Here is a 25512-nt window from a genome sequence, read left to right as displayed (position 1 = left end):
GGCCATGACTGTTTGCATGATTCCCCTTGTCCTGAGTACAGTATAGGAAGTGGCCTCTGGTGCATTAATCTGAATTTGCAAATGAGTCTAAGAAGGATTCTTCAGACTAGGTCTTGGGTATGCCCAAGCTGATACCCAAGAAGCTCTGTAGCTCCTTCATCCTTCCTTTGGAATCAAAGACTGCTACACACTCTTTTATCGTCTTCGAGGCTGTGTGTCAGAGGAAGTAGAAAATAAGGGCATCCCTGCCCTTCCTCAGGGAGTTCTTTGTGTGAGACAGGAGTACTGGGTTCCCCTAGCATTTGCCCCTCATAGTTCTCCCGCTGCCATATTGGATGACAGTCCTCACAAACACCTGCACCTGGATGTGTTCTGGTCCACCTTTGGAATAGATGCTGCCCCTTTGGCAGAGAAACGTCTGATGATTCTAGAAGCCACTAGATCTCAGCAGTCTTTCCACCCTGTTGCTGCTCCCGTCCTTCCTGCTGAGAAGAGCTGTGTCCTTGCTTACTGCTGCAGACAAGTCACCCCGATTGCTGAGGGTATGTCTTCTGCTAAGAAAACCTTGACCTCAGCGAAGATGAGTGATTGCTCCCCATCACCTGCTTCGTCTGTTTCTGTTCCTTCCTCTTCTCTTTCTGAGGAGATGCTTGCTGCTAGGAAGAAGAGGCGGTCTCTGAGGTACAGGACGACCGATCTGGAGAAGTCCCTTGAGTCTTCACCAGTGTCCTCTGCATGGTTTCATTGAAGTAGCTGCATTGTACCAAGACCTTCCCCCAAGGGAAGCGTCGAGATATAAGGCTCAAGGACTAAGGCCCTTTCTTTAAGTGACAAGTCTCACAAGAGGCCTGCCACAGCTGCTACTAGTCATAACAATGAGCTATGCTCTTGACCCTCTCCTGCCCAGGGACGTTCCACAGATGCCTCTTTGACTCCATCATCGCATGGGGAACATCTAACAAACAATGAAAGCGGCCCCAAAGACCTCGACCTCTGACACTGATTGTGCTCTGGAACGAGACAAACAACAAACTCCTTCCCCACATGTATGCACTAAGAAGGTTAGTCTTCCTACATGCTCATAAGATCTGGAAGGGAAAGTTACCCTTCCACGTGCTGAGAAGGCTCATAAAGGTAATCGTAAGGGCAACGAACCAGGAGCACGATCATTGAAGTGTCAGAAGTCACCGGAGAAATCACGATCAAGACACTCATAAGCATTTTCTTGATCACGTATCGTCCACTAATACCTTGTTCTTCGCCTGGGACATGCACTTCGATACCTAGGCACTAGAGAGATGATCTAGGAAAACTAATCCTTTTCTTTCAACTAGGCACTATACCAACAATCTCTTGTATGAGTACTATCACTGGCACATGCCCAATCACCAGCACATTCACAAAGACCATGCTATAGTTCTCCACGACCACGTTCACCATGCGGTAAGCCAACATGCGTTAGATCTTCACAATCCCCATATGCGTTAGATCTTCACGATCACCAACACTCACACGATCACAACTCGCATGATCACAACAAGCATGTTTGTCACGCTCATTTCAAAGCTAAGGCACAAAGAACAATCATGGGCACATGGCAAGTTTGCCAACAAGCGAACACTCGGTCTCGCTCTTGGTTCAAGATACACTCAAGGTCTCCAGTAAAACTTCAGTCGACCTCACTATCTTGTTCACCTACACTACACATGCACAAGCATCAGTTCGGGCGTGTTCAATCCTAGGCGAAAACAATTAAACTTTCTAAACATTCATGCTCATCGTCTCATGAACATAGGGCACAAAATCAATGAAATCACAATCCCCAAGAACTAAGGCAGCTCACATTCTGGCTTCATGCTCTCTGTTGACCTACTAAACTACAAATATTTTCAAATTCCAATCCATTCCTCCGGCAGAAAGTACCTCCACTTCATCCTAAAGGGCGGTCAAAGTCCTGTGCTTCGGACTGTCTACCGCTTCCTAAGTGTTCACTCAAGTGTTCACTCTAGTCTTAGCTTAGGGCCCATCTGAACCGGATTCACATTCTTTGATATCCTGATGATTGGTTGCTCCTGTCGTCCACGAGGAGACAGTTGCTCGTGCATCTGGACAAAGTTTATCCATATGTTCTATTAATTATAACTTTTTATTGTTTTATAGTTTGCTTGTATCTATTATACAGCCAGCCTTATTTTTGCAGGTTCTGTCTTCATGGATTCAATCATTCGCGATACAGAGAACTGTATAACCTATTAGATAAAAAGTCACATATTCGCGGTTTTACAATAAGTACTCTTATGGCCTGATGATTTCAAACTGACTGTTCCTATGCACCCTACATGTTTTGTGCTGTTTCTCTCTCCACACAGCTCAACCCCCTCATCACAGTCTCGCATCATCTCCCCTTTTGTGTGCATTCTGTTGCAGTGTAAAAAAGTAATGTAAAAATTCTGTAAAAATCCAGTGTATAGTGGTTTTAATATTAAATGTGATATGTACATTACGCAGTTACTCAAATCTCAAAACGTTGAAAAGAATTAGTGCAACAAGCTTTGAATGTAGAGAAATAAAATTTATGCCAAAAAATAGAAGAACATCTTGTAACAATCTACAAACCTTCTAGAACAAACACTAGTATCTTTTTTTAAGAATTCGGTGCTCTCATTGAGTTGATTATCATGGAGAAAAACAAATTAGTTATCTGTGGAGACTTCAATTTTTGAATGGATGATGCATCAAATCCTGACGCTTTGGCATTTAGTAAGTTACTAGAATCATATCGACTAGTGAATAATGTCAACTGTACAACTACTTTAACTGGGCATATGCTAGACTTAGTTCTAAGTGATGACATGAATAATATTGTATCCGATATAGAAGTCGAAGATGAATGTACAGTACTATCTCCCCAGTACACAAACTTATTACGTTTAGTCTACCTCTACAGAAACATGCATTAGTAAAGAAGATAAACTTTAGGCATAAATCAAATTTTTCTCCTACCATATTTATTGAAGAAGTTTCAAAGAAAATAAATGATGCTATCAACATTCCCTGTGATCATGATGACCAACATCTGTTAGGAGCTAAGTGTGCTAACTGTCTTATGACCACCTATAATAAAGTGAGTAAAAGTGAATATGATACCATGTGCCCACCAATGGAAAACACTATAACCGTAAAAGACCAATCTCCTTGGTTTGATGGAGAGACTTTGGTAAAAAAAAAAATGGGGGAAAAAAGACGTAAAGAAAGAAAGTGGAATATGATAAACACTGAAAGTACTTGAGTAGAATACAAAACTGCTGTGTGTCAATATTACTACCTACTGAGAAGGAAAAAAAGTAAATACTGTACTATTAGAGAAAGATCCTTGAAGCAGCAACAGACATAGATAAGTTATATTGTCTAATGAACGGTATAATGGGAAATGTAAAAGAAAAGAAGCGATCTGATGGATACAGTGACCAGGAACTAGCAAATAATTTTCTAGTATTTTTTAAAAACAAAATTGAAAATATAACCAGGTCATTTGTAAATAGGCTACCTACTCAACATCAGATTAATGATACACCAGGCACATAGACAAAATAATACGATTTAACATCATAACACAAGATGACATCACCAGAATTATCAAGAGAGCAAAGAAAACAAACTGCGCGATCGATCCTATGCCAATATCTGAAGTAATTGGAGAGAGAGACTTTTCTAGTCTAGCCGAAATAATAATGAGAATAGAAAATGCAAGAATAGATGAATGTAAGTCTCCTAAATCTGAGAAAATGGCTATATTCACACCAATTCTGAAAAATGCACTGGACTACTAGGAATTAAGCTCATATAGACCTATTTCAAACATGCTTGAATATGTAATTCTTGAACAACTAGTCAGCCACTTAGAAGTAATAGAAGCTTTGCCTGACAATCAATCTGCTTACAGAAAACTATACTCTACGGAGACAGCCATCTGCTCTGTTTTAAATGATATGCTAGAAATGATGGATGAAAATAAATGTGTTATCTTAATACTGCTCGATCTCAGTGCTGCTTTTGATGCAGTTATGCATGAACTGCTACTAAATGATCTATGGTCCATCGGCGTTGAAGATCAAGCCTTCGAATACCTAAAAGACTATTTAGTTGGTAGAAATTACTGTGTACAAATTGGAAACTCTTATTCATCATATGAACCCTTAAACAGAGGGGTACCCCAGGGGAGTGTACTTGGCCCAATCTTATTCTGCATCTATACTATTGGTCTATCGAAAATGCTACATAAGCATGGCATGAAGTTTAAACTATTTGCTGATGACACACAATTTTATTTCTCCATAAATGATATACATGACACTACTAAAACTCTAAACCTAATCCTTGACAGTGTTAGAGAATGGATGACATTTAAACAACTAAAATTAAATGAGAACAAAACTGAATTCATGTTGGTGGGCAAGAGAAACAGCCTGAGAAACTTAGGTGATATTCAAACGAACATAAATAATGACTCGGTGCCGATATCTAGTAAAGTTCGAGATCTAGGTGTATTTCTTGACTGCAACCTGTCTTTAAATGCCAAAATAAATAATGTAATAAAAACTGCTGGTTATCATCTAAGAAATATTGCGTTTATGAAAAAGTACCTGGACGAAAATTCTCTAAAGAAACTTGTGATAAACTGTTATTACCCGGATTGACTACTGCAACTCTGTCTATTACAATTTACCACAAGTGCAACTTGAGAAATTATGAAACATAGTAAACAGAGGAGCAAGACTGATAAAAGGTGTCCCACCTAGAGAAAGGATCACCCCTATACTAATCGATTTACAGTGGCTGCTGATTAAAGCGAAAATTAAATTTGATATATGTACATTAACCCACCAAGCTATCAGAACTGGGCGTCCAAAATACTACATATTGCTACATATTGCGCAGCCAACAAATTGTGTCGACATGAGAATAGTTACAGATGGCTTCAAACTGTTGGAATCTAGAATTATGTCTACTTTAGGCTCCAGAGCCTTTAAATGGGCAGCCCCGAGACTATATTATAAGCTCCCACGAAACATTCAAATGATTGAAGACATTAAGGCTTTCAAGAGGAAACTGAAGACTTTCTTATTTCAGGAGTCCTATGACAGTGACGATTTAACAGTAAATGAACAATGCGCGATATGAAACGTTAAATACTCTGAACAAACAAAGTAAAACGACAGTAGAGGTCCTGTAGAGAGTGGGGTTCCCCTGCTGTATGGGACCGGAAAATCAGCCATCAAAGAAAGAAAAGAAGAAACAGTCGACGCCTCAAGAGTTGCATTATACTTCAGACTTACTGCATAAAACTTCGTACATACACAGTTGGTTGTGTTGTACTGACACTTATTAATTTTGTTTTTTAGTGTAATCATTGTATATTAGTGTTATTGTTATATTAACTACTGTACACTACTACTGTATATGCAAAATACTATACTTTACAGTAGTACTGTAATGTAAATACTTGTATAGGCTACGTGTACGGTAAGTTTGAATGATGTGCATCAAAAACAGCGATCACTTATGAATGTTACCTTGGCTGAATAAGCTGTACTGTAGTGATAGTACTGTACATATATTAGAGTAATATACACTACAGTATCAGCGAGTATTGTTAGATAGGAGCAACAGTGTTTTGCTGTCCCTCTACGTATTAATGTACAGTACACATAAGTAGGCAATGACCCATGTTATGTATACAGTACCATAGTTTTACCATCCACTTAGTATACGTGTCTACATATACAGTACTGTACACTTACTGAAATGTCTTCATTCATTAACACAATACAATTACTGTGATATAAACCAAGTAAAAACAATATGTAATACAGTGAGTTACATAGCGTGTTAGTCGACTGCGCATTGGCAATGAGCAGTGAGCTGCTAGGTTAGCAGTTAACCCACCTTAGGGCAGTAAATATAGTATTTGCAGATTCTTGCTTTTCGTGCCTGTTTCTGTTATCTAACCCTTATGAATAAGGAGGACTGACTGTACTGCATTTTGATATTGTAAACTTTGTGTAAAACTAGCATATAATAGGTAAGTCATTGGTGGTAGTGAATCGATTACAGTGTAACCTATGTTTACGTGTAACTTTGAGCACGAGCATACGAATTGAAATTGGTATACGAATAAATATTTCCCTCTGTATTCGTAATTTTTGTGGACACATACCTATGAGATTAGCACGGAATGCATAGAAATCAGTCATGCAGTACCAAATTATCCACCCACGCAGTTTTCACAGGCTTTTTACCCCATTTTCATTGGCATTACCTAACACCACCCTCTATTTACTCAGAGCCTATCTCTTCCAGCAACACTAGTAGAAGAATCGATTATCTCATGCGCTTGTCTTTGGAATTTTTTTTTCTTTTATTACAGTTATGACTGCATCTCCTTTGTTTAACTATGATTGCTATTGTTCATCATAAAGGGATTTTGTGCTGCCTAATAAAGTTAACAGTATCATGACTGTCCCTCAAGATGATTAAGAAAGACAGTAAGAAGAAAGAAAATATGTGCGGCTGACCTGCAAAAATGCACATTTATTCTACAACATCCATGATTGGTGCAGTTATAATTCTGAACAATAAAGAAGATTTCAAAGCATACACAATGCAAAACGGTGCTGACATTGATGAATCAACAGCAAAGTGTTCTTAACGATGAAAGGGTTCTGCTTCTCTGGATAGATAAGCAAATAGCAAACAGTTAAATGTAAAACTCAGATTTTTTGTAAGTATATCTTCTTCACTTGTCAATTGGATCCTCAAATAAATCTTTTTATGTACATTAATAGATTACAGTAACATTAAAAATTAGTAATGGAATACACCAAACATTTATTTCTGCCTTACTCAGTGGATTAAATCTTACCATACATTATTAAATATTAATCATTGATACTTTGCCAGATCTCTGATTAAATACACTTTGCTACAGTATCAAATGCTAAGTAAATTATGTGAAAGCAAGTGATATACGATACACATACCATGTAGCTGTGGCACACCAAAGTTAAGGTTTATATGATAAAGAATGCCCTTTAAAATCAGTATTACTATTCCAAGTGGCGTCTGATATTGTGGTAAATGATAGTAAATTTGTTATGAACAGAAATTAGCATAAAACGATAATAATCAAAATCTTGCATATTTTTTCTTAAAATAGTAAATCAATTGCAAAACAAGAGATACTGTATGTTAAATTAGAAGAGTTGAAGAAAGTTATCTGAGTGTAAATTACTGTACTATCAAGTTAACTCTTGTTAATTAGTTATTACCAAATGACAATCGACAAAATTAAAATTTTACCTTTAGTAGAATATAAAGACCTCGCATAAGATTGACAAAATAAGAGTTTTACGTTTAGTAGAATATAAAGACCTCGCAATAAGATTGACAAAATAAAAGTTTTACCTTTAGTAGAATATAAAGACCTCGCATAAGATTGAGAAAATAAAAGTTTTACCTTTAGTAGAATATAAAGACCTCGCATTAGAATATACAACCACCATCACAACTGTATCCAGTTGAAGCCATTTGTAAAATGAAGAAAAACTAAAGCCATCCACCACTTCTGAAGAAAAAATACAGTATTCAAATACTGTACTGTTCTTCTAGACAAAAGTGTCATATTAGTTAGGAATAACATTAAAAGTTAACAATATGAATAAAACAATGAAGAAGGTATTTTGGCTTAAAATTTGAGTTCCTTTAATGCATGTGTATTATGATGACCATTTTCTTTTAAAGGTAAGTGACACATTTGAACATTCAAACCACAAATGTGGTCTTTTTATATTTGATAGCTGTGTTGTGAAGCTATTTCAGATATGAACCGAAATCCACAACAGTTGGAACTGAATGTATGAGAGGATTTGGTTTAAAATGCTTGAAAATAAGTAAATCCATATATTTAAATCCTTACAAAAGGAAGGAGAACATAATACAATTACCTCCACGTCTTATTTGCAACATGTTTTGTTGTTTTTTTTATAACAACTTTATCAAGCTTTTACTGGTGGAAAAGCATCTTATAAAGTTAATTATAAAGGATATTGATACAATGTTTACAATTTGTTTACAATAGAAAATAAAAATACTGAGATAGTAAAATAGCAATGTGACCTTTATATGTATAATTGCTTTAATATGGTTTCCCAAATATTATCTTGATTGTCTCGGTAATTATTTATAATGATTCTTTATTAAAAGTCAAGAACAGTAAATTTTCGTCACTATTTATTACATTCCTGTGTATGGTACAGTATTATTGACCTTTTAAGAAAAATCTATATCAAAGTATTGTTTTTTCTTTCCCCTGATGTAGCAAGAAAGATGGCTACTACAAATTGGGGATAATTCTGATGTTAGAACAAGTTTTTCGTATAGTGTGCCTTTATTGCCCTGAATCTGTAATCATATGAGTATTGGTCTTACATTATTCCGGACTTTGTCTTTGTGCTGGGAAGTGGTTTATTTTGGGTTGCATAGTTTATTGAATGCTGCATTTGTCATGCATTTTGGTGTTAAGATGTTCTGACTGGATCTTGGGGTTGGACAGTGTTATGTCCCATCTTTTTGTATTTCATTGGTTCTGTTAAGAAAAGAAACTTCCAGTACAAGCTTAGAAGTACTTTACCATTGAATGCTTATTGATACTTGGTGTCAAAAGTGTTTATGGTCTAGTTATATGTACCCTCATACTGTATATGAATAGCAATAGGAAATTACATATGGTATACCTTTATCCCCTATCATCTTTGTTTTTATATTTTTATTCCTTATTTGCTCTTATAAATTTTATTGTACTTGTTAACCGTAAATAATTTACCACTAATAGTAACAGTTTGCTCATGTTCAAAGATATTTAATCATTAATGCTACGTGCCATGATGTTTTTAGCTTTGTTTTTAGTTGATAGTACTGTCCTATTGTAACTCATTTAAGGGTATTAAATACAAAAATTATTGTGTCATCTTAATAAGATTCATGTTTTAGGCGCCAGTTTGATAATGTCAAGAGGGTTTTCAAGCAAGTAGATGAATTGCCAGGTTCAGTCATCGCCAACATCCAGGGCAACTTCCTTTTGCAAAGTATTTTAGCCAAGTAAGTAATAAACAATATATTGTATATATTATTTTTTTGTAACATATAGAAGAAAAGTAAGGAAGGGTAAAATTATTTCCATAGATTTTCCTTTAGTAAAATGCTATTAATTTAATTATGTCAACTGCATGACCTCAGAATAAGCAAAATTATAAATAGAATATTTCCTCTCACTCTGCCATATACTTCCCTCCAAGGGACAGCTCTACTGCCACCCACCTGCCATGCACTTTCCTCTTTTTATGAGAATGCTATAGATCCATGTTAAATACTTATTCTCAAACATATTTGATTGGATTTATCTTCTTCAAGTATTATTGCAGATGTTTATAGGTCTTTTGCTAGTGAAAAAGCTTCTTGTCATTAGATCAGTTCATTGGAATATAGATGTAGTATTACAGTATTGAAAGTATCTATGTTTTGAACTGTTGGTAGGACTATCTTTCAAGAATCTTACACCCAAGATACTCTTTCTGTTAGCTTTTGCCTCAACTAATCCTAGTGGTGAATTACAAGGGCTTTCCAAGAATGTGGTCTTTGCGCTTGATAAGGTGGTTTGTTCTCACACTGAATACAAACCCTTTTGCTCTTTATTAGGGATATACTTTTGGCAAAGCTGGAAGACTAGCATTAAGACTTTTAGCAAAGTGTAACTAGCCCAAAGCACGTACGGGAAAACCCTGTGGCAAAAACCGGCTACTGTAGTTGGTTCGAACTTCCACTCTCCTAATGGGTGAGTCATCACTGATAAACAGCCAAAGGGCTTGTATTTAGCGTCGGAACAAATGACAAATTTGAAAGTAATTTGCATTTTTCCTAACAATACAAACCTTGAGCTCTTTTTACAAATTTGGCCCACCATCACCTGTCACCCTATAAAGTCCTGCCTGCAGTCAAAAGTGATGAGACAACACAGGTGTGTGAGTGGAGTAGCTGGTTACCCCCTGCCCCCGCTAACTAGAAGTAGGGTAGTTATAACCTCGCTAAAAGTCTTATGGCTAGTCTTCCAGCTTTGTCAGAAGTATATCCCTAATAAAGAGCTCAAGGTTTGTATCGTTAGGAAAAATACAAATTACTCAAATTGATCATTTTTAATGGTTTTAAAGGCTGCTCATGAATGGCAGAGGCAAGGGATAGTGACATTGCATTAACAAACAGGACAATGCCCAAGAGACTGACCATATATCATATGATTAATGCCCCCTTTCCACCTTAGCTCACTTGGATGGTAAGGTTGCAGATACTAAAGGAACTAATGAGTTTGAGTGGGACTCAAACCCCCGTCTAGCGATCATCAGGCAGAGACGTTACCAATAAGGCCACTTTTTGTTATTGTTATTATTATTACTGTTACAGCCTAGTTGGAAAAGCAGGATGCTATTAGCCCAAGGGCTCAAACAGGGAAAATAGCCGAGTCAGTAAAGGAAATATGGAAATAAATAAACTATTAGAGAAGTTATGAACAATTAGAATAGAATATTTGAAGAACAGTAATAACATTAAAACTATTAGAATTAATTGCATACCTAGTATTACAAACAGCATGGTACTGCCCGAGAAGATCTGTATGTAAAGGATGGTCAGAATTATGAAAAATCTTATGCAATATGCATATGGAACTAATTGAACAATGGTGCCTGAGATTAATACCTAGATCAGGAATAAAGAATTTAATAGACCTAAAGTTCCTGTCCAACAAATCAAGATGAGAATCAGCAGCTTAAGACTAGACAGAAGAACAATACTCAAAACAAGGTAGAATGAAAGAATTAAAACACTTCAGAATAGATTGATCACTAAAAATCTTACGAGACTTTCTCAATCGAACAATTTTTTGTGCAATTGAAGAAGACACAAACCTAATGTGCTTCTCAAAAGTAAATTTGCTGTCGAGAATCGCACCTAAAATTTTAAAAGAGTCATACAGAGTTAAAGAAATATTATCAATGCTGAGATCTGGATGTTGAGGAGCAACTGTCTGTGACCTACTTACAATCATACTTAGTGTTTTGTTATGATTCAACTGCATGCCCCATAATTTTGCACCATACACCAATTTTAGCTAGATCTCTATTGATTAAGAGATTCAGCAACCTCAGATCTACATTCAGGAGATAGAATTGATGCGAAGAGGGTAGCATCATCTGCATATGCAACGAGCTTGTTTTCTTGACCAAACTACATGTTATGTGTATATAATATGAAAAGTAATGGGCCAAGAACACTACTCTGAGGAACACCAGGTATCACATTCCTATACTCACTATAGTGCTCATCAACAAAACCTCTTTTTGATGTATTACTTAAAAATTCAATAATGATACTGAGAAAAGACCCACCCATTCCCAACTATTTGAGTTTAAAGACAAGTGCCTCATGATTAACACTTCTACCAAGTTTTAAAGGTGAAAAATTATTTCAAGATAAAATGGTTAATAATTACCAAATCTTTTATACTCCTCGTGAGGAAAAGAATGAGTAGTAATCTAGAGAATAGGTTTGTTTAATAATGGCAGTTAAGATTTATTAAGACAAAGCCAAAAGCATTCGGAAGAAAGCCCTAGTTTATTTTGTTTGATTAGGTTGCCAGAGTGTACTCCAAGAATTCTGTCCTTCCTCATTAACGATTAGTATTGGAAGCATGTTTCAAATTGCATTCAAGCTGACTGCAGGACTTGAAAGTTAGGATTCAAGATATTAAGAGTACAACTACTTGTAATTTTGGTAGAAATCTGTTTTGAAAGGGTTTTGGCAGCAACTCAGTAATGTACCAGATAATTTTCTTCCAAGAACTATTTAAAAATGCCTGGTTTTCTTAAAAACGTTGCTGGGCTGTAGACCCAATTATAGCTGCAGGTGATGTTCTGCTTCAAGTGAGGCTTTTAGGTGTGTATATAAGATAGTTTTGCATTGGTTTTAGGTTAAAGTAAAATTTGCAGTTGTTTCCCCTGCTCTACATAGAAATTTTCTCTTTAGATTTATCAACCTGAAATAGCTATCCAGTATTGCACAAGGAAAAGAGACAGTTTGTCATAACAAAATGAAACTTTGGAAATATTTGCAAATAAAGTAAATAAATTAAATAGTGATAAATGTTCTGATAAAAAAGCTGTTTATGATAAGAATAAGAATAATAATAATAGGATCTCTCTCTCTCTCTCTCTCTCTCTCTCTCTCTCTCTCTCTCTCTCTCTCTCTCTCTCTCTCTCTCTCTCTCTCTCTCTCTGCCTACTTTATTAATTTTCCTCTAGAAGAATTGTTATTTCAAGGAAGAAAATAAGGAAATTATGATTTTATGCTTTGACACGTTGACGTGGACAAGTCGTTGGTGGTGTGAAGAAGAATGGTTTAAATAGTGATTATGTTAATGATCCAAATCTACTGCAACATTGTAAGTTTTCAATATTTGACCATCCATATTTTTTTTTTCTTTGTTAACGTTACCGTATTCGTAAACTAATGTTAAATGCTCTAAACATTATGAGAAATATCTTACCTTTTTAGTGCAAGGGAACACCATAATTATCACTATGGGAGTACCACTACGGTTACTGTAGAAGTGATTTGATATTCACAAGAATCTGTGACTGATTCTCTGACTGGGTGAATATGCAGCCATTTCACGTGAGTGCTGAGGTGCATAGTGATGTGGATGTGCCTTGTTGCCTTCTTCATTTAATTCATAATGCACTTGTATGCTGGAAAACCCTCATCCATGGTACACATGAACTTGAGGGCACTCACCATTGAGGATTCATGGTGTATGATACATTTTTTAAGACTTCCATATGTGACATCTCTGCCCACTTTTCAAGTGTGATGCCTTTAGTTTTATCAGGTTCATCACCCTTAGCCCGGTCACTTGATTAATGGATGAATTCAACAAACTCCTCTTCAATCACCTCCTCTTTATGCCCATCAAGCAACTCCAGAATGTCGTCTTCATCCACTTCATGGAAGGCTTCGTCTGTCATTTTTTTCGCCAAGGCAACTACTGTATCTTCTTCATCGTCTGTTTAAAGGCCTCATTATAACTGAATCCGGTTAAGTCCACTCAGGCCACAAACTTCTACAGCAAGCAGGCATTCACCCTCTTTAGTTTGTTGTTGAATAATTCCTAGACAACAGAGAGACTATCTGCAATATTGAAACCATTCCAAGCCTCAATGATATTGAGGGCAGGATTGTTAATAAATGAGATGGATAGTGGAAAAGCATTTCCTTATAAAACAAGTCATTTTAAGCTTAATGAGGAACATAGCCAAGAATAGATTAGCCCTATCAGATGTTCCTTAAAGCTAGCTAGAGATAATATCGAAGCTTTCTTAGGGGCCATAATTTTGATAAAGAAATAGTACTTCTTGCTTGACAAACACTGTTGGAAGATGCTTTCTTGAGGAAGGATGCATGGAGACCAAGACATAGTAAAAGTGGTTTAAAATGTTGGGCTGCACAGCTGTCCTGAATGAGATGACACTGCAAAGATCAGTAAAGAATCAAACCATTATTTATAACAAGTGGAATACCGAGACCGTGAAGACGAAACTTGCAAATATGGAAAGCTGCCTGTATTTTGCTATATTGTGATGTCTTTCTCCTTTTTTTCAAGACTTAACTCTGCTGCTTTTAGCTGGAAAAATACCTAATCTTTAGTAAGATAAAAAAAAATGCTAAATAATTTCCTGGGGATAAGTATTGCCATTTGTGATCTTTGAGTTACTGATATTATGTAAACTGACCACTTTCTTTTTGTCAGTATGATTGTATACTTTCAAGTTATACAGATTTTTTTTTTCTCCAGGTAGTTATAGTTTTAATTGACAGACCTAACTCAAAATGATTGTTGCTAACATTGTACTCCAAAGTAAAACTCAAAATTCCATTTTATTTTTTCCAGGAAATATGCAGCTATCGTGTTCATAATCAACAATCGGTTTGAGACTAGTAAAAGGAAGCTTAATTATCTTACATTTGAAGATTTTTCTGTTTGTGCTTTGTTGATGATGACAACCTGGACAAGTGCATCTTCCCTTCTATCATCTGGAATCAGCCATGGCCCAGAGGGCGTTGATGATTCCGACTTAGATAGAGATTTCCTGATTGAATTGAGAGATTTCAAACTTTTGTTAGACCGCGAGAAGGAACACAGGAAGTAAGTACATCTTTTTTTTCTTTTTTTATTAAAACCTAAACCTTAAAGGAGTGATTGTTGTGGATATCTTTTAACTCATAAGTTTTATTTACACGCTGGAAATTGAAAATATTTAACTTTGTTCCGTAACTGAAATACAAACCACGCTATTTACATGGGGTAATTACTTCGGCGTAGCTGAATGACGAGCCATAAAAGTTTTAACGAGGGTTTACTACCCCGCCGCTAGTTAGCAGGGGTTAGGGAGGGGTAGCTAGCTACCCCCCCACTCACACACACCGTGGAATGCTTCTTTACTTTTGGCTCGGGCGTAGAACAGACCTGTCTGCTCTCTCCCTCTCTTTGACTGCCATATTTAATCTGTTTTTGCTTTTTCTTTTTCAGTGTGTTTGAAGTTGGCCTCTACTACTATGCGTACTTACCCTGGACTTCCCGGGCGCCCTTGTGGGACCTTTAGGTCGGCGGTCGACACCGATCCCCACACCTTATGTCCTCACTGTAGGGGCCAGCGGTGTGATAGTGGTAACGTGTGTATAGAATGTAGGGAGTGGTCTACCTCCCAGTGTGAGAGGTTTGCCTGGCGCCGGAAGAAAAAGTCCAAAAGGGATCTTTCTCCTTCAGAGGCCTCTTTGAAGAGAGAAAATTCTAGGACTACTTCTTCCGAAGCCCTTTCCTCCTCCGAAGCTCCCCTCGAGCGGTCTCTTCCGAGAGGCCGGCGAGTGGTAGCGTAGACCGTATTGCTGTTGACCGATCCCGGGATGCAGGAGAGGTAGTCGCCTCCCATAGCGAAGCGGCTGCCCCTCCTCCCCTGGAGGAGGATTTGAATATGTCTAATCGTGATTTATTACAGCTTTGGGCTTCCTTGGGGCTGCAGGGTTCACCCTCCAAGGAAGCCCTGTTTAACATGATCAAACTTGGTGCAGCTGTCAAACAATCGCCAACTACAGCAGGGATAGATCCTCTGTCTGTGGTTGACGTTAAGTCAAGTCAAACCCCCGTTCCTGTTGCTGAGATAGCTGACGGCTTAGATTCCCCCTCCGAACACCTTTTGAGGGAGGATCTAAGTCCCACGGTCTCTCCTGCTGGTGATTCTCCCCCTCGGGGGAGTTCACTTACAGAGATTCCTCTGTGGAGGCCCCTTGATGGTCAGCCTGCTGATCCCACGGCCCCTCGTGGGCGTATAAGGTGGAAGGCTTGTCCTCCCCTTCGCCGTAGAGTCCTTCCTTCCCCTCACAAGGGAGTTAGGACTCGCCTCTTCGGCTCGTCGTCGCCACAGTCCTCTGCGGAGGAGACGACTCGCCGTTCGCCGACCCTGCCAGCTACCACCTTAGACCTCTCCGGGGATCGTTCGCGATCCCCTTCGGATGATGGTCGTCCTTCGAGACACTGTGACCAGTCCTCCTCCAGACCTGCTGACTTGCCGTCACCCTTTGATGTTGCAGATGCGCTTTGCGCGCCACCTGATCCTGCCACTGCGCAGGCACCGGGCCCCTCAGGGCTGAAGGGGCTTGACCGCAAAACTGCGTCTCATACCCTCAAGCACCAGGTTCTTCCTGCGCGCCCTCCTGCTGCTGCTGCTGTACCTGTCTCAGCGCCACAGCGCTCACCTACGCGCGTGCGCGCCCCTGTTCCAGCTACGCGCCAGGGTTCCTCTGCGCGGCCACATCCTTCTACGCCCCGGCGCCCTCCAGCAGTTCCTGTGACAGCGCGCCAGCGCTCACCTGCGCACACGCGTCCACCTGCGCCCCAGCGTTCCCCGGTTCCTGCCTCGTCGCTCACAGTTCCAGCGCTCACGCTCTTGCCAACGCACTAGCGCGCTTCTACATCACAACGTGCCGCCCATGAGGCGCCTAAGCTAGCGCACGAGCGTTCACAGGCACCCCAGGGCTCTCCTTCCAGACCGCGCGATCCTGCACGCGTTCCAGCCGCGCGCGATCCTGCACGCGTTCCAGCTGCGCGCGACGCTCCGGTTGCAATCGCCCAGGAGGAACCTAAGCTAGCGCACAGGCACTCACAGGCACCCTAGGGCTCTCCTTCCAGATCTGTGCGCTCACAGGCACCCTAGGGCTCTCCTTCCAGACCGCGCGATCCTGCACGCGTTCCAGCTGCACGCGACGCTCCGGTTGCGCGCCCCGTTCCAGTCATCAAGGCGCCTCATGCAACCCTACAGCGCACACCTGTGCGCCCTCATCAAACCGCGCGTCCTGCTCGCCTACCGCAGCAGCGCACACCAGTGCGTCCATATCCTGATGGGCGCCGTGCGTGCCCACGATCGCCTGCGCGCCCAGCGCTCCCACAGGCGAGTATGCCTGTCCTGTCGGACCAGCACTAACGCGCCATCCTGAACCGGCGCTCACGCGCCCTCGCCCGGTTCTCCCGGATACGCGCTCGGGCGCCCCTGTCCTTTCGCGCCCTACAGGACCGCATTAGGATGCTGCGCGTCCTCGCATCTGGCCGCCTCCAGTTCCGGCTCCTGCGCACCACACGCCCTCGCCATCTCCTACGCGCACCCGCTCCAGCTCCTACGCGCCCACGCGCCCGCACCATCGCCAGCGCGCCATCGCTCCCACGCTCCTGTGACCTCGCCTGCGCGCCCTCTCCAAAGAAAGCACCAGGAAGGCACTGGAGATTTTCTTACTCGGGCACACGGACCATTGAGTTTCTGGCCCACCAAGTCTCGAGCTTGTGGGCCAATATGATTCTCAAACGTCGGGACGCTGTGACTGAGAGGTTCCACCAGAAGGTTCCCAGTTCGGAGGTTAGCAAGCTCAGACACTCTTCCGTGTTCGGTAAGAGTTTGTTTGAGCCTAAGGACGTGGAGCTTACCTCTGAGAGGTGGAGGAAGTCCACCCAGGATTCCCTCATCCATAGGGCCCTGACATCGAGGCCCTACAAACCTCCAGTGGCTCAACAGCCCCGTCCAGCTAAGGACACGAAAAAGACCACTGCAGCGAAGCCGAAGGTGTCTAAGCCCTTTCCTGCCAAGAGCAGAAGGAGCAAGAAGTCCTTCAGGGGAGGCAAGAACCCTAGAGGTAACAGCCGAGGCCGTAAACGCTAGGGTTGGCAGTCCCCCTGCATGTCCACCAGTGGGGGGATGCCTACAAAGTTGCGCGACAAGGTGGCAGCAACTCGGGGCAGATGCTTGGACGATTTCCGTGATCGCTCTGGGTTATCGCGTCCCGTTCACAGCCTCTCTACCTCCCCTGACAGCGAATCCAGTGTCGTTGAGCTCTCTTGCCATGGGATCGGCAAGAGGGCAAGCCCTTTGGGCAGAAGTCCAGACCATGTTGAAGAAGGACGCTCTCCAGGAGGTTGTGGACGGGTCCCCAGGCTTCTACAGTCGACTCTTTCTTGTGAGAAAGGCGTCTGGAAGCTGGAGACCAGTCATCGACCTCTCAACACTGAACAGGTTTGTCAAGCAGACTCGTTCAGTATGGAGACGGCAGACACGGTCAGACTCGCTGCGAGACCACAAGACTTCATGTGTACACTGGACCTGAAGGACGCGTACTTCCAGATCCCAGTCCATCCGTCTTCAAGGAAGTACCTAAGATTTTGCCTAGACAACAAGATCTACCAGTTCAAGGTGCTGTGTTTCGGTCTCTCCACAGCCCCTCAGGTGTTCACCAGAGTGTTCACCCTCATCTCTTCGTGGGCTCACAGGTTCGGCATCCGTCTCCTTCGTTATCTGGACGACTGGTTGATCCTAGCGGACTCGGAGGCAACCCTTCTTCGCCACCGAAACAAGCTCCTCGAAGTTTGCCAGGATCTAGGGATCATGGTAAATCTCGAGAAGTCCTCTCTGCAGCCCTCTCAGAAACTGGTATATCTAGGCATGGTCATAGACACCAATTTCCACAAAGCCTTCCCATCAGACGACAGGATAGCAAGGCTGAGGAAGGTCGCGATACCTTTCCTCAATCGAGAAGAACTCCCAGCCCAATCATGGCTACGTGTCCTCGGCCACCTCTCCTCCCTGGCTTGTTTCGTTCCCACTGGTCGCCTCAGAATGAGATCCCTCCAGTGGCGACTCAAGTCCCGGTGGAATCAAGGTCACGATTCCCCGGACACTTTGATCCCTATGGGTCCTGCGGAACGGACGGACCTCCGGTGGTGGGTGGCGGATGAGAACCTACGAAAGGGAGTGGATCTTCTCGTCCTTCCCCCGGATTTGATGTTGTTCTCGGACGCATCAAAGAAAGCGTGGGGGGCCCACGTTCTGAACCACAGGACCTCAGGCCTGTGGTCAGAATCAGAAAAGTACCTTCACATAAACCTGCTAGAAATGAAGGCCATATTCCTGGCACTTCAGAAGTTCCACCAAGTCCTGGCGGGCCACTCCATGGTGGTAATGAGCGACAACACCACGGAAGTGGCTTATATCAACAAGCAGGGAGGTATCTTTTCGTAACAGCTATCCCTTCTTGCAGTAGAGATCCTGAGATGGTCCGAAATCCACTCGATCTCGCTAGTGGCTCGCTTCATTCCAGGCAAAAGGAATGTGCTCGCCGACAGTCTGAGCAGAGTGATGCAGATAGTGAGTACCGAGTGGCCTTTGGATCCTCAAGTAGCCAACAAAGTCCTGACTTTGTGGGGTTCACCAACGGTGGATCTGTTTGCTACAGCGCCGAATTTCAAGCTCCCGCTGTACTGTTCCCCGGTCCTTGACCCCAAGGCTCTCTGGCAGGACCCTCTTAATGAGAGAATGCCTTGATGAAGTCATTGAGCTTCACCACGGCATTTCATTCCCGTGCTGAATCTTGGTGACGGGCAAGAGGGCTCTCGAACTTGGGGAAATTGCTTCCCCAGTTTGAATCTAAATTTCTCTCTTTCATCTTTTTCTTCCTCTTTATATGGCTTCAACCTTCTCCTAATATTATAAACTTTCCTTCATGTTGCTGTCCCAACCCTATGAGTAAAATTTCCCATATGTATGTGTATATATTTACATAAATATGTGTGTTTATTATTTTTTTTTCTCTTTTTTATGGCATGGATGTTTCTACATCTGTTATTGCCACTTGGGCGGATGTTTATACATCCAGTATTGCTGCCTGCTTTGATGAATGGGAAAGGTGTCACGGTTGGGAGGTGTTTGTGCTCAAAGCTATATGTGAGAGTATTGGATGATCTCAGCCATCCCGAAGATGGTTTGGACCTTTTTGGCGGAACTATTCTCAAGTGTTGGGTCTTCGGAATCCAGGGGGATCCAACGCTTGGGGTAGGACTCTCGGCTTTTGGCCGGAAGCCCGTCATTACAGATATGGGGAGGATGATTCCATAGTTTCTTGGTCTCAGTCCTAACAGGCGGGTTCAGCTTACACCTGTGCCTCTATATCTGTTTTGATGCTATCCTTCGGGTAGGGTATGGAGTGGACCATCTGGGAAGTATACTCTCACTGTGCCGGTAGTAGAGAGTGTAAATTTCCTTCCCAACATGTGATGCCTTAATGTTCTCAAGCAGGTAAATCAAACTTCAAAAAATCACTCTTCTCTCTTCTTTTTTATGATGGATTCTTGTGAAAATGACCCCACCTCCCCTGGATATGCTGACTCGCCCCCGGCACTGTTGACGACCTCTGGCAATTCTTTTAAAGAAAACTCCGTTGACGACGTAGGAACTAAAAAGGACTATTCTTTAAACACTCGGAAAAAGGGTAATTTGGGCAACACAGGAAAATTGAATGTCCTGCACATTACCCAAATCCCATTAGAAACTAATTATGATATGCTACATAAAATATTTGAGTGTTATGGATTAATAAAAGAAATTAGAATGAAACTTCAAGATGATAATTGGGAATCTTGGTTATCATTTAATTGTCATGAGGAAGCATTTAATGCAAGCCGTAATATTGGTGATATTAAAGTAGGTAATATGAGTGTTAAGGGTGCTCTGTGTGATGGGGCACCTAAAGATCTGGATGTCTACAGACCAGCAGACTGGGCTGATAAAGATATAGAGGCAGATATGCCATCCCAAAGAAAGCCAAAACCACCAATGTGGCTTCTTGCTCAATCTGTAGGAGGTACGGAAAATTATTTCAAGGTCTGCAAATTTCTTCAGAGGAAGGTAGGTACGATCGCACCTGGAGATATATCTCGATTCGGTAAAAAAAGTTACCTGATAAAGGCCAAGTCATATACACAGTCTGTTATACTGTCCAATTTGAAGACAATAAATGATGATATAGAATTGGACATCAAACCCCATCTAAACTTTAGCTATGGAAGGGGAGTGGTTTTTAATAGGGATCTGTATGAATTTACTGAAGAAGAGATATTGACTATGTGTCCTCTATCAGTGTGGAAAGTACATAAAGTACTGTACCTGGAACATCAATGATTGTTCTTACTTTCCAGGATGCCGATGTACCTTCCCACATAGACATAGAAAATGAAAGGATCAGAGTTCAACCTTTCAAGCAAAAGCCACTGCAATGTTATAATTGCTTTAAATTTGGACATCCTTCCAAAGTTTGCAATAGTGAAAGAATTTGTAATACTTGCTCCAATATTTACCATGGGGAATGTACATTTGAGGCAAGGTGCTTAAACTGCAACTCTAATCATAAATCTAGTGATAGGAGCTGCCAGTTTTATAAGTTAGAAGAGGCTGCCCTCAATAAATCAATTATTGAACATGTAAGCGTGGGGCATGCCAAGAGATTATTAAATAAATCTAACACTTATGCAAAGACATTAAAAACAGGAGAAAAAGTTCCTCGGGAATCATCTCGCCCACCTACTACTGTAGGTAGTTCTCGAAAAAGGAATTCACCATCTATTGATAAAGTGCTGCATAAGACAAGAATATCTCCTCCTAAAGATTTATCATTGAGTATCAACCAAAAGACATTGCCCACCACTATCAAACCTTTGTCCCCCATTACAAAGGATAGTACTAACCTCTCCCAAGCCATATCCTTGCCTGATTTAATGGAGATTCCACCTGATACCAAGTTATCAGGTGTACCTCTAGTGGGAAGGTACAAAAACCTGGTAACTCACAACCTACTAATCGTAAAAGAGAGAGACCTCCATCTCTCTCTCCCCCTTCCATAAGAAATACTAGAATTATGACATCAAATAAATATGATGTTTTGTCTGTTGATGTTGCCGATCAACCAGAAGATAATTTAAATAAATCAGAAATTCAAGTTGAGGTCCACCATCCCCCTCAACAAATAGATAAAAAAGATACAAAGAAAAACACCAACGTAAAACCCAACATAACAAGACCACCTCTGAAGAAACCTACAGGTAATAATGTTAGATTAAAAACTGCTAATGGGAAGACCTCATCCAAGATGTCTTCCAGAAATAATCCATAGTTTTCTCCTCCATTTTGCAATGGAACTGTCAGGGTTTGAGGGCGAAATATGAAGAACTTAAGCTCCTAATTCATGAACATTCCCCCATAATTGTATGTCTACAGGAAAGTATGCTTGATTCTAACACTCCTAGTCCTCGAGAGTATGTTAGCTATAGAACACCATATAATCAACAAGCAGGGAGCCATGGCGGAAGTCTCATGTACATTCGTCGAGATGTTCCCCAAATACCCATGTCTATACGTACAACCCTGCAGGCAGTTGTTGTACAAATTGATATAGGGAGAAAATATACAATATGCTCTCTATACTTACCTCCAAATGATAATATTTTATATGATGATTTAGCAGAGGTCATTCAACAACTCCCTCAACCTTTTCTCTTACTGGGAGATATGAATGGTAGACATCCTTTATGGGGTGATATTTTAGCAAACACAAGGGGCAATATTATCTCATCAATTGTGGAGAATAAGGATGTGGGACTCCTTAATACAGGAGAGCCCACACACTTCCATGTTCAGACAGGTACTTTGTCATGCATTGACCTTTCAATTGCAAGCTCTAACTGCCTTCTTGATTTTGATTGGAGGACATTAGATGATTGGCATACTAGTGATCATGCACCAATCATTATAAACACCAACAAGGGTCCACCTTTGCAAAGATCGCCACGTTGGAATCTAGACAAGGCAGACTGGGTTAAATTTTCCGAGCTAAGTGAAATCGAAGGGAGAGCAGAACAGTTTGAAAGTGTTGATGATGCCATAGACCTACTGAATGGAACTCTTCATACAGCAGGAGTCAATTCAATTCCCAAAACAACAGGGTTATTCAAACGACGACCAGTCCCGTGGTGGTCTTCAGAACTAACTGCACTCCACAGAGCCACAAGAAGATCTCTAACACGATTGCGTAGACGCAGAACTGATGAGAATTTAACTATGTACAAGAAATGTAGAGCACAGTTCCGTCGTGCCATGAAAGAAGCAAGACGCCAGTCATGGATGTCTTTTGTTTCCTCCATTAACAGTAGAACACCACCATCTTCTGTGTGGAGGAAAGTAAAAAAGATAGCTGGCAAATTCACCCCCAACCCACCACCAGTGTTGAAGGTGAATGGCCAGTATGTAACTGAAGCAAATGAAGTTAGCAATGCCCTGGCTAATCATTTTTCAAATGTATCCAGCAAGTGTGAAGGAGCCCCTGGTCACCAGTATAGGAGCACTGAAGAAAAAAAAATTTTAAATTTTGCAACAAGAAGGGAAGAGTCGTATAATTCTCCTTTCACTGAAAGAGAATTTGATTCCGCACTTGCTCATTGCAACGATACAGCCCCTGGACCCGATGGAATTCCATCTGCAATGATTAAACATGTACATTTTAATACAAAACTATTTATTTTAAGCATTATTAATAGAATATGGCATGATCATAGTTACCCAAGTGTTTGGGAACTAGCCATTATTTTAGCCTTTTTAAAACCCGGTAAAGACAAGTTTTTAGCAGCAAACTATCGTCCTATTGCATTGACATCTTGTTTATGTAAAATCATGGAGAAGATGGTCAATGCAAGGCTGATATGGTACCTTGAAAAGAAAGGTATTTTATCACCGATTCAATGTGGATTCCGAAAAATGCACTCAACGACTGATGTGTTGATACGACTTGAGTCTTCTATTTGTGAAGCCTTTGCTTCCAAACAGCACCATGTTACTGTATTTTTTGACCTTGAAAAGGCATATGATACCACATGGAGATATGGTATTCTTAAAACCATTCATGAATTGGGATTGAGAGGAGAGCTGCCACTATTTATTCAGGCATTTCTTTCACGTAGAGTTTTTCAAGTGAGAGTGGGGGAAACTCTATCAGAGAGTAAGTGCCAGGAAGAAGGAGTTCCTCAGGGTAGTGTGCTGAGTGTAACCCTTTTTGCACTAGCAATTGATGGGATATCCTCAGCCATTCCCCAGGATGTTCTCTCAACATTATTTGTGGATGATCTCTCAATATCATTTGCTGGCACTAGAATGGCAATGGTTGAGAGAAAAATCCAACTCTCTATTGATAAAATTGTCCAGTGGGCTGACATGAATGGATTTAAGTTCTCGACAAGTAAAACTACCATTGTCCATTTTTGTCGTATACGGGGAGTACATCCAGACCCGGATATATACATTAAAGGTCAACGGATACCATGTGTATCGGAAACCAAATTTTTAGGTTTGATATTTGACTGTAAACTTACATGGGTTTCTCACCTAAAAGCGCTAAAAACTAAATGTGTTGAAGCTCTGAATATCTTAAAAGTATTGTCCCATACATCATGGGGGGCAGACCGCAATACTATTTTAAAATTATACAAGGCCTTGATTTTTTCCAAAATTAGTTATGGTTGTGAGGTATATTCTTCAGCCACCCTAAGCCGGTTAAAAATATTAGATTCGATACATCATGCAGGTATTAGATTGTCTACTGGAGCTTTTAAAACGTCGCCTATCCCAAGTCTCCTTGTTGATGCTGGAGAGTTACCTCTAGACCTTTACCGAATGTCTTCCATTCTTCGGTATTGGTTTAGATTGCAAAGACTCCCTAACTCTCTAGCCTTTCAGACTGCAAGCCTTGTAAGACACGCATCATACTTTGAGTTGCACCCAAAATCTCCTCAACCTTATGGCTTTCGGGTGAAACGATTATTAAATAGTCTGGATATAATTAGAAGTAAGGTACTTCCATTCAAGGTATCATCAACACCTCCATGGAAGTTACCAGAGATATCTTTTTGTAAATATTTTATTGGAGATAAGAAGAATATGTCAGACATAGAAGCCAGGTCTCTTTTTAATGAACATGTTAAAGAACATAGAGGATCAACTTTTATCTATACTGATGGCTCCAAATCTGATGCTGGCGTTGGATTTGGAGTACATAGTAATGGTTTTAATTGTAGAGGTGCACTTCCTCTGACCGCTTCCATATTTACTGCCGAACTGTATGGCATATTAACCGCTATTGAGAAAATAGCGTTGGAGAAGGAGGGTAATTTTACAATTTTTAGTGATGCAAGGAGTGTCCTTCAAGCTATGGAAGTTTTTAATTCTAATAACCCTCTAGTTTTAAAGATTTTAGAATGGCTTTTCATTATTGGACGGAGAGGTATAACAGTTCAATTTTGTTGGGTTCCAGCACATGTAGGTGTGTCCGGGAATGAGAAGGCAGATTCACTGGCTAAGGAGGCTGCATCCGAGTTGCTGCCAAGAAGGTATCCCATTCCCTGCAATGATTTCTTACCTGACATCAAGAAATTGGTTTGCAATAAATGGCAACAGCAATGGGATAGTCAAGATGGCAATAAAATGAGGGAAGTAACAAATGACATATCTCCTTGGAGGTATAATATGATGCCCCGAAAATGGGAGACGTCTCTTTGTCGTCTCCGTATTGGTCACACTCGGTTGACACATGAGTTTCTGCTGAAGGGCCAACACCAACCGTATTGTGACAACTGTTTAGTACTTCTAACAGTAAGGCATTTGTTGACCGAATGCCCCAATTACAACATCTTGTGGAATAGATATTTGTTTGAGGCTCGAGGTGAGGGTGGCAGGTTCATCCTTGCCAAGATTCTTGGAAATGATGTGTCCCACCATGCAAGTGGCATTTTTAGATTTCTTTCAGAAGCAGGTCTTCTGAAAAATATTTAACTTTTATGACATTCAATATTTATGATTTTAATTGAATACTCTTTAATTTTTTATTTTATTTAATTTTTTACTTTTGTATACATAAATTAAATGTTACCGGCGTCAATGACCTTAGATGTCAGGATACCTGAAAACTTTAAATCATTCATTCATTCATTCTCTGGCA

At 40.7% G+C, this 25512-nt stretch overlaps 1 protein-coding gene across 1 annotated transcript in view; it reads left to right on the top strand.

Moving 5' to 3' along the window:
- Positions 1-25512, top strand: part of LOC137645405 (acidic fibroblast growth factor intracellular-binding protein-like) — a 138050-nt gene that overhangs the window by 18741 nt on the left and 93797 nt on the right. Inside the window, exons 3-4 of the mRNA XM_068378209.1 lie at positions 9049-9156; positions 14054-14308. Coding sequence (XP_068234310.1) covers positions 9049-9156; positions 14054-14308 — 363 coding nt within the window. The remainder of the gene's footprint in view (positions 1-9048; positions 9157-14053; positions 14309-25512) is intronic.

This window comes from Palaemon carinicauda, chromosome 8 (assembly GCF_036898095.1).
Source record: "Palaemon carinicauda isolate YSFRI2023 chromosome 8, ASM3689809v2, whole genome shotgun sequence".
NCBI classification, from domain to species: Eukaryota; Metazoa; Arthropoda; class Malacostraca; order Decapoda; family Palaemonidae; genus Palaemon; species Palaemon carinicauda.
The sequence above is the reverse complement of the archived record's forward strand: the minus strand, read 5'-3'. Positions and strand labels throughout refer to the sequence as shown.